Raw genomic sequence first — 10413 nt, forward strand, 5'->3', positions numbered from 1 at the left:
AGAAAGAAGTTGCCGATTCTTAATTCTTAATGTTGACCACTTCTAGCACTGATACCGTGTCTTTATGAACTGGTTTCTGATTACTCTTGACTGACATTCGTTGTTCTTTGAACACTCTTGAGACTCTTGATTTAAAATCTGTTGTCACTCACCCCCCACTTTTTTTTTTTTTTTGAGGCGGGGTTCTCTGTGTACCTCTGCCTGTCTGGGAACTTGCCCTGTAGACCTGGGTGACCTCAAACTCAGAGATCTGCCTTTCTCTGGCTTTCCAGTGCTGGGATTAGAGGTGTGTGCCACCAGTGCCTGGCTACAATGTTTCTTTAGAGATTGTTTCAGTACAACCAGTTTTCTTCTTTATTTGCATATCTTGAAATAGTTTTGTTGAAGATTTGGCACTTGAGGCCTGGAGATAGGACTCAGTGATTCAGAGAGTTTGCTGCTCTCGTGGAACATGTAAATCTAGTTCCCAGCACTCATGTCCGGCAGTTCACAGCCACCTACCTATAGCCCACTCTAGGAGATCCAACACACTTTTCTGGACTCTGAGCATTTGTATTCAAGTGCACATACTCATCCATACATACCTACACACATAATTACAAAATAATAAAAATAAATCTTTAAAATTTGTTGTTTGCTTGAAAAACAGTTCAAGTTGCTTTGTCTAAAGCAGAGCCCATTTGTATGAGTGTGTATCTGTGTTCGGATATGTGTGTATTTACATGTTCTATAATGGACAATTTTGTATTTACAAGAGTTCTTATGCATGGTAGCTCATACTTATGATCCCAGCACATGAGAAGCTGAGCCAGAATTGCTGCAAATTTGAGACCAGCCTTTAACTACACAGTAAAGTTTAAACTGGCCTGAACTGGAGTAAGATAATTAAAAAAAAAATCATGATACCAAAAAGTTTTAATATTGAAAAAGTGGTAAATTATTTTATTGAAATTAAAGTCTGTTGCTTTGCAATGTACATTAAGAGCCTTTAAACGTGGAAGTGATGGATAAACGGAGATGGATGTGTGAAGAGAAGAGAGGACTTTTTTGGAAAACTGCCCTGGCTCTATGATGTCTAATGTAAAGACTTACTTTGAGGTCATTCATATTTGGTTTTGGGATCCACCTGTGGGTCTCGCTAAGTCTGTACCCTTTAGTCAATTTGTAATAATGTGGCGTCTAAATAAATAATAAACCGTATATGTCATATTTCCTTATTTGTAGAGTAAGGATGATGATGCTCTTTCCTAACTTTACCCTCTGGCTCTTTCCTGAGAGTAAGGAGCAACCATACATGTGAAAACACCTTGATATGTTTTCCACCTGTTTGTTGTTCACCTGCTCGCTATGACTGAGTAGATGATCCTCTAAAAATGGTTAAAGTATGATGGATTGCTTAAATGAAAAGGAGTATTTGGTTCCTGTTACGTTAATAGTGGACCATTGAAGACTGAAAGGCTCATAAACAAAAATACTGAGTTGTGTGTATTACAAATGGAAGGGTTTAGGGGACAGACCTACATATTGCTTATGATCCTCATAAGATTAATGTGGATTTTGTACGTCCCTGTTGTATCTAACCCAGGAGACCTTTTCAGCTTCCATAAATGATTGTGCAAAACATTGACTTAATTTGGTCATGGAAACAACTTTGCAACTAGACAGATGGAAAACTATCTGAAGTCTGTGTTCTTTAACAATAGGACTTTATTGCAAAAGAGAATCTGGGGAAGTAGGGGAGCAGGGAAGGCAGAGGATATAGGCAATGGGTCGAGCTTCTTGTCTGATCAGGCAGAGACAGATGTGATTCGTTGAAGATGAATATTAGTTGAGCCAAGTATAGTGGAGTGAAGCTGCCTGAGTCAGAGCAAGAAGTGGGGGGCGCAGGCTTCTAGGTCTTGTTGCAGAGAGGTTCATTCCGACAGCACATAATTTGCATTCTTGTTCCGTGAGAGAAGAGGTTCATAGATGGGCACATGTTCTCACACCCTTGAACCATGAACTGCAGTTTTCCACCTGAAAGAAGAATCAGCCTGGCATTAACAGAAAGCTGTTTTCTCCCAACCTTATCCTTTATCCACTGTCCTGGGTTCCCACACATAATACTAGGACTTATGTGTGTATAGCTGCCTGTTCCCTTCTTTTTGTCTGTTTTATCGGCTGCCCATTCCTCTTGTTTTTATCTTTATTCTCTTCCTCTCATTGTAAAGTTTTACCAAGCTCCTTATTTTCTCTTGACCGTGCTACTGTGCTGCCATTATCCTCCCCCTACAAACCTCTAGCGAGCTGGCTAGCCTCAACGTCTTTCTCATTTACATCCGAACCCCAGGTACTCAGAATTTAAACTTTTCTCCCAAAGATGCAGTAGAAAAATTCTGTAGCCATTTCCCATGCCCTTCTCCCACCCCCCCCCCTACCATTTCTGCATGAACTTGATACTCCTTTCTTGACCTTCCTCTGGCAAGGTTTCCCCTAATTTTCTGTCTTCTATTTTCTGAGTCCAGTTACCTCTACTGACTCAAGTCAAATCCTCTTTCCACTTAAGTCATGATCATCTCCATGCAGATAATACAGCTAAATTTACCTGTCCCAAATGGAACTCTGCCATCCTCCCTGTACCTATTGCTTTTCTGATTAACCTTACTTGGCCTTTGAGAGTCTTGGATAATTTTGCTTTGGCCAATCAACATTTCTTAATTTATTTTCTTCCACTTCTTTACTTGCCAAACCCAAAAGAACTGCTGTGTTTCCTGCCTACATCCTGTATTCCTGATTTGACTTTGTTCGTTTTTAGCTTGTCTCTGCTGAATGACCCAATCAGTAGTTCTCTTCATTTCTGGCATTTCATTGGTACAAGGTGAACACTAAAATTTTTATTTAGTATTGTTAACATATCGTGTGTGTGTGTGTGTGTGGCCATGTGCTTATGAAGTTCAGAAGACAACTTATAAGAGTTGGTCTCCTGCCATGTGGGTTGCTGTGATATAATTCAGGTCCTAAGTAGGCTTAGTGGGCAAGCACCTTTACTTACTGAGCCATCTTGTGGGTTCTGAGCATTAGGCGTTTAAAAGCTGCTCAGGTGATTCTAATGGGTAGCCAAAACTGGTTAGTAGATTTTACATGTTTTTTGTTTTGTTTTGTTTGTTTTTTTTAAAGATCCTCTCCTCTCTAGACTTGCCTGTTTTCCTTTACCTTCCAGCACTCTGTGCTTTGCCCCCTTTCATTTCTTTAGACATGGTTTTGCTATGTAGCCCAGGCTGGTCTTTTGAACTTAATTCTCCTACCTTAGTCTCTCAAATACTGAGAAAAAACACATATCACCTTGCCACTTTCCTCTGTAATATTTCTTATGTTAAGACCACACTCTTTCTGTACACTTCATATTTGATGCATCCTTCTGAAAGGCTTGTGGTCTGTGGAGCTGATGCTTATTCAGTGATGGTTAACTGTACAATTAGAGAAATATGGGGAGACTATTTCTATCAATGGGTTGGACAAACCAGAGCCAGGCAGTACGGTTCATGGAATGGAAGTAACCAAGATACCTTGTTTTGGAAATGAATCCTACGTATAAGGTTTGAGAGATGTGAGAATATACACTCAGTTTTGTTAGCCTGTGCACACTGGTCTGTAGACAGGTGTTGATTAGTTTATTTAGTGTCTACATTGTGCTGTCTCCTGGGAATATATAGTCAGGAACAAACCAAACAGTTCTGTCTGTAGTCAGTATAAAAGTAGCTTAAGGAAAAACTTAAAGGTTTCTTTATTCTGAAGAAAGCCTTTTCTCAGTTTCCCTTTTTTTCTTTTTCCTCCCTTAAGAGTCTTAGACTCGTCAGTACCTAGAATTCTGCTCAGTCCTTGAAGGAATGAAATCTTCTGAATTCTCAAGTTCATTGATCCCTATTGTCGTGCCCCCCCCCCCCCCTTGCCACCATTTTTATTTAAAAGATGATTGATGTGCTCTCTGGTAGTTTTATCCCAGGTAGTTCCTCCTACCTTCAAAGACCTTCTTTAACATGCACTGCTGGGAATTTTGCGTGGTGCATACTCCTTCTCCACGAAGACATTTTCCATCATCGTTCATATAGGAACATGTGTGGCAATTTATTGCTACACCTGAAATTTGAAAATAACACGATGAAATTTCCCAACAGACCACTTAGTTGAATCACACATACAGGGAGTGGGGGTTGCAAAAAGTAAACATACTTCTTAGTTCTTTTGGGCAGTACTGGGGATTGAATCTCTCTTGCCTCATAAAAGTGCTCTGCCACTGAGCTATATGACCCCCCCCCATCTCTCTCCCCCTATTAACTCCGCACCCTCCTTTTGGTTATTGGAGACAAAATTTTGCTAAATTGCCCAGTGATGGAATTACAAGTGTGGACTACCACCACGATCCCTTTCTGAGTAAGAAGAAATACTTTTACTTTATAACCTTTTCTCTTACTTTGTAACCTTTGTTACTGATGAATACTAAATTTATCTGAGTGACTTTTACTTTAGTCTATAATCCCATTGCATTGGCTTCTTGAATTTATTGGCTTCTTGAATTATAATGCTTTTTTAGCATGTTTAACTTCATAAAAGAAAACAAAGTAACTGAATGTTTGTCATACTCTCCTGCATCCCAAGACAAACACACTTGCAGCCAATTTAACTAGTAAGTAAGCAATACTAGAATGCTAGAATGTTGCCAGCCCTGTCGGGCAATTTCTTCCCCTCCCTCCCTTCCCTCCTTCCTTCCCCCTCCTTACTTCTCTCCTCCTTCCTTCCTCCCTCCCTCCCTTCCTTCCTTTTGTGTGTGTGTTTGAGACAGGGTTTGAGTATTTAGCCCAGTCTGACCTCAACCTCAAAAGTACTGAAATGACAGATGTGAACCATCGGGCACAGTTTCTATTTTCAGACTTATCTTGGTCAGTGACAACATTCTGAAATGCTCTGTGTCCTTAGCACCTTTAGTGCTAAGTCCCTAGCAAAAAGCATAACGAAGCAGAGCAACGAAAGAGCAGGAGCTTTAAGCAGACCTAAGGCTAAACTTACTTTCTAGAAATGTGAATGACATTGGCATAATAGTTTCACCGTACTTTACTCATCTAAAATTTTAGAGTAATTAACATAATTGGGCGAAATGAAATATTCGTATCAGATAGTAATTTGAGACATCAAACTTTAGATTTTTCTTATGTTTCTACTGTGTATGGTGGATATATGGAGGTCGGATGACAATTGGGAATCAGTTTTCCATAATGTGGGCCTTGGCTATTGATTGAGCTCAGATTGTCAAACTTGGTCATAGGTGTCACCACTGAGCCATCTTGCTGATCCTTCATAAGTTCTTATGAACTATGGGGTTGGAGAGCATTTTATATTGGTGATATTTTTCTTAAAAGTTCTCTAGGGGTTGGAGCCCTGGCTGTTCTTCCAGAGGTCCTGAGTTCAATTCCCAACAACCACATGGTGGCTCACAACCATCTGTAATAAGATCTGATGCCCTCTTCTGGCCTGCAGGCACAACACTGTATACTTAATAAATAAATCTTTTTTAATTTTTTTAATTTTATTTTTTATTATTTAAAAAAAGGTTTTCCAAGTTGTGTTACATTTAAGACCTCATGGAACCTGGAGAACGCTCCCTGATACTGTGAAGAAGCAGAGTCTTTGGCAGAGCCGTTTGTGACATATTAATGATTCTTTTACACTGCTTCTCCAAAACTGAGTTCCTTACATGTTCCCCCTCACCACCTCTCTTTCTTCCCTATTGGAGATGGTGTGGATCAGTTGCCTAGGCTTTTGTTGAACTATGTAACCCAGGTTTAGTCAAAGAAAGACGAATACCGTCCCGTTGTGACTCACCGGAAGATGTGCTTGGAAATGATGTGCTCATACCCTGCTCGTTCTTTTCACCTGAAGTTGCCTCGCTAGCAGCCTGTTCCCCCACCTCTTCCGTCTTTTCTCCAGAAACTTGTTCGGCTGAAGACACTTCTGAAGCCTGTTCACCCGACTGTTCTGAAGTTTCGCCGGAAGTGTGCTCGCCCGAAGTGTGCTCGCCTGTATTATGCTCACTTGACATGTGCTCCCCTGAGATATGTTCCGAGGACTGTTCTCCCGAACTGTGCTCACCTGAAGCGTGTTCGCCTGTAGAATGCTCACTTGACTCATGTTCGCCTGAACTATGATCGATCAGAGTTTTCTCACCTGTGGGGGTTTCATAGAGAGCTTCGGCATCTGACGGGTTTGCGAGTGAGAAATACTCACTTGAAAGTTGCTGCACAGAAGCTTGACTGTCTGCAGAGTCAAAAAGCTCATCAGGCTGACCTGGTGGTGCTCCTAGGAGAGAGAAGAGAGCAGAGCGGTGCAGGTGAGAGAGCGGGCTCAAGACTGATATCCCGTGGAGCCAGACGACAGGGAGGTTTTCTGGCGAGTCTAGAGGAGACGCTTAAAGATAGTTTAGATGTTGGGGCAAACCATCAAACTTTTATTTAAACCCTTTTGTCTTTCCTTAACCCAGGAAAGACAAAAGGGTTTAAATAAAAGTTTGGAGACCACTTCTGAGACTTAAAGACACAAGAAGTACCTGTGGGATTCTCTCACCTAAGCATGAACAGCACAGAAGGGAAATGTATGTTGCTACCTAACAACCTGAATCAGAAATCAGCCTCCCTCATGTCCTCAGTAGTCAGCCACCAACCCTTCCTCCGGTTCCTCTATGCTGAAAGACAAGGAGACTAGAAACGGAGGGAGAGAGAAGGCAAATAGTCCGTTTACTCCACAACAGGGTCTGGGTGTGAGATCCTGGCTGCAGAAATTTTCTTGCTTCCTCTTCTCGAGTGCTGGAGTTAGAGGTGCCACAACTGCCTGGCACTGGGAGCTTTCAGTACCGAGTAGTTCCATCCTAAATTGAGGTTAGGTCCTTTTCTGGTGCTCGTGATAGGACGCAAGAGTTTCACTCAACAGCAGAAAACTTTAGACTTTGGGTAGGGTAAACTTTAAATTAGAAGGTATAAGCACAAAGTTAATCTACAAAGATTACCAGATGAGATTTGAGTTATACTGGTAAAGTACCATCTCACCAGTCATCAATGCTGAAGGAGGCAGAAGCATGTTAGGCCAGTGGCCAGTTTACCTGTACATCCGTAACTAGGAGAGATCAGTTGTTGTAGGAGTCCTCAGAACTGCTCTTACTTAGTTAACTCTTGATTCCAAGTCAGGTTGATTTGGGTAACTAAGACTACTCTTTCTTGAAAAAAAAAAAAGCCCCCTCCGCTATCCCCCCAGGATTTGTGTTTAAAAAGAACTCTTACCTCTGGCAAATCCAAGCAGATAAAGACTCAGGAGGATTAATTTCTTCATTTTGATTGAGGAAAAGAGAACTCTTTAGTGTGACACACTCAAGAGCTCAGAAGAAACTGAACAGACACTCCCAATGTTGAATCAGAACCTCTGGAAATTCTAGAATTGAAGAAACAACCTACATGTCCTCACAATGGGTGTGACTTATGTTAATGTTGAGGGAGGCTGGCAGGTAACCATGGTGATGCTACTAGTGCAGGAAGGGCAATGAGTATTTTCTCTGTGTAGAATGGTGTTAGGGGTAGCATCAAAAACAAAAAAAAAAGTTACCGGAATACACACGTTCTCTTTGAAAAGTTTAAAAGTTAGTACCTTTTTTTTTTTTCCTTTAAGAGGGTTGTCAGTTGTGTACTGTAGTGACCTGGTTAATTTCCCTTTGTCTAAGTAAACATTTCAGGGCTCTGGGCTATACTCTGGAAGACTGATCTCTACTAAGATTAGTTGAGTACAGTGCCATAGGCTAAATGTTTCCAAGTCAGAGGTCTTCTTGGACGTCCTTTCTCCCATGACCCCAACTTTGACTAGGTCATAGTGACACATTTTTGCTCTTCCTACTTCAGTTTAGGGATAATAGTGATTTCCAGCTTCTAAAGTCTACATTCCCCAACTTTCCTTTGTAAATTTTCTGTGATATCATGCACGTCTGAGAATAGTCTTTGCACATGTACTTGTAAAGGCATGATTTATAGGAATCACGCGGGCAATTCAAATAGTAAGAACTTACACAGAAGAGTATAATGATCAGGGGATGCTTAAGAGTGGTACCTCGACCTGTGCCTTTATCTAGGAGCTAGTCAAGCTGAATAGAAGTGGAGAGACGTAGATTTGCTATAAAACTACAACTCTTGGTGGCAGAGATCCTCTAGCCACCATCCCATGCCCTTCCCTGTCCCACTTTTTGGATCCACTTTGTTCCATGTACCACTGAATGCTGGGCCTAAAATTAGATCCATTTCTGCTATAATTGTTTCTTTCCCACATTGGACTGTAAGCCCTCTGAAAGCAAGGACCTTTAACAGTGTAGTCTTAGTACCCGGCAGCATGTTTGTTACATACTAGGTGTATAATAGATTTTGAGAGAAACAATGAATGCCTTAGCCTGTCTGGATCTTCCTCTGCTTCATAGAGGAGAATCTACAGAGAACTAGATAGTTTATAACCTGGATCATCTGAAGAAAATGGTCATTCTGGGGTCAAACCATTTCGAAGGTAAATCAAGGAGGCATGCTCTATCCCATCATCTGTTTTTGTTCCAACTCTCCAGAAGTAATGAGCTGTGGAGGGTTCAGCTAAGTGCTAGTTTAGGCTTAATATGCCTTACCTTGCTTGAGTTGGAAGTCCAAATTAGGATTTTTGTGCTTCAGACCAGATTCCTTTAGAGAAAGGTGTGAAAGAACGTATCAGTAGCTCCATTACTTCATGGGAGAATATGCTACTTTTATTGATAGAAACTGTAGAAATTAGTGAAAGGTGCCATTAGGACTACCCACCAGTTTATGATTGCCAGCACCTGCTCTTTGGTAGTTATCAGAATCTTCTAGAACATCTTTACTTGTCCCTTTCCTGCCTCTTAAGGTCATCTCCACAGCACCAAAGTCAGTGTCCTTCAGATTGCTTTTCCCTAACCTCCACCTTTCACACTTTCTCCCTGTGCCTAGCAGGCTGGTGCTTTAAAACCAAACGTCTGTTTGATTGCTTTTTGATTGCAATCAAACAGAACCTTCATCTGGCGATGGATGGAGATAGAGACAGAGACCCACATTGGAGCACTGGACTGAGCCCCCAAGGTCCAAATGAGGACCAGAAGGGGGGAGAACATGAGCAAGGAAGTCAGAACTGCGAGGGGTGTGTCCACCCACTGAGATGGTAGGACTGATCTAATGGGAGCTCACCAAGGCCAGCTAGACGGGGAGTGATGGAGCATGTGATCAAACTGGACTCTCTGAACGTGGCTGTCAATGAGGGCTGACTGAGAAGCCAAGGACAATGGCGCTGGGTTTTGATTCTACTGCATGGACTGGCTTTGTGGGAGTCTGGTTTGCTTGGATGCTCACCTTCCTAGACCTGGATGGAGGAGCGAGTACCTTGGACTTCCCACGGGGCAGGGAACCCTGACTGCTCTTAGGACTAGAGAGAGAGGGGGAGGGGAAATGGGGAGAGTGGGAGGGAAATGGGAGGTGGGGAGGAGGAGGAAATTTTTAATAAATAAATAAATAAATACATAAATAAATAAAAATAAAACCAAACCTCTGAGCATGTAGGCACACCGCATAGAAGGGAAGACACATTGTGGTGAAACTTAGACATCCAGAGGTGGTGCAGTTCCTGACTTTTTCCATGACCAGCCCCATTTCATACAGACAGGCTGATGTTCTAGTTTCTAAAGCCTCTAAATGGATGAAAAAGGTCAGCTATTTTTTTTCTGTAGTGATAGTTTGTAGTTTCCCTCTTTTGTCACAACACCATGCTCACATTCCCATTTTTCTCCTTTCCCCTTGAGAACAATAGCTTTTTTTCTCCTCAGAACATTTTTTTTTAATTTATTGCTGTTTCCAAAAGTGTTTACAAAACTAAAATTTACTTATGTGTAAGAGTGTTTTGCCAGCCAGGTGTGGCGGGACACACCTTTAGTCCCAATGCTTGGGAGGGAGAGGCAGGCAGATCTCTATGAGATTGAGGCCAGCCTGGTCTATAAAGTGAGTTCCTGGATTGGAACAGGACCTTGGCAAAGAGCTTGCAGTAATTTTTTGGGAGAGATTAATAACAAATATCCCCAAAGCAAGAGACTTCAGTTTATAAAGAGAACTAATTAGATCCAGGCTGTAAAGAGCCCATTGGCTGGATACCTTATTAATAACTCTTAGATCTGTCACTAGTCTCTATTTTCCAGGTTTCTTTTTAGTGACACTATATAGGACAATTCCAAGGACTTGTCAATTCTTCAATATGTTGAACATTTAGCTACTTCTGTACCAGGTGTTTTAATACCTGTAATTTTGTTTGGGGAAAACCAATATCTGGAGCCCATACATTCTATACTGATGCAAACAAATCAGGAAA

The 10413-nt window shown here is 41.5% G+C and overlaps 1 protein-coding gene across 1 annotated transcript; it reads right to left on the bottom strand.

Annotated features, from left to right (window-relative positions):
* Window positions 1-1689: 1689 nt before the first annotated feature.
* Window positions 1690-7461, bottom strand: LOC125409780 (acrosomal protein SP-10). The gene is made up of 4 exons (XM_048448944.3): window positions 7305-7461; window positions 5857-6330; window positions 3997-4116; window positions 1690-2016 (listed from the first exon to the last, which is right to left on the bottom strand). The coding sequence occupies exons 1-4, from the start codon at window positions 7351-7353 to the stop codon at window positions 1892-1894; spliced, it is 768 nt and encodes a 255-aa protein (XP_048304901.3). The 5' UTR covers window positions 7354-7461; the 3' UTR covers window positions 1690-1891.
* Window positions 7462-10413: the final 2952 nt, after the last annotated feature.

Source organism: Myodes glareolus, chromosome 4, assembly GCF_982192425.1.
Source record: "Myodes glareolus chromosome 4, mMyoGla1.1, whole genome shotgun sequence".
NCBI classification, from domain to species: Eukaryota; Metazoa; Chordata; class Mammalia; order Rodentia; family Cricetidae; genus Myodes; species Myodes glareolus.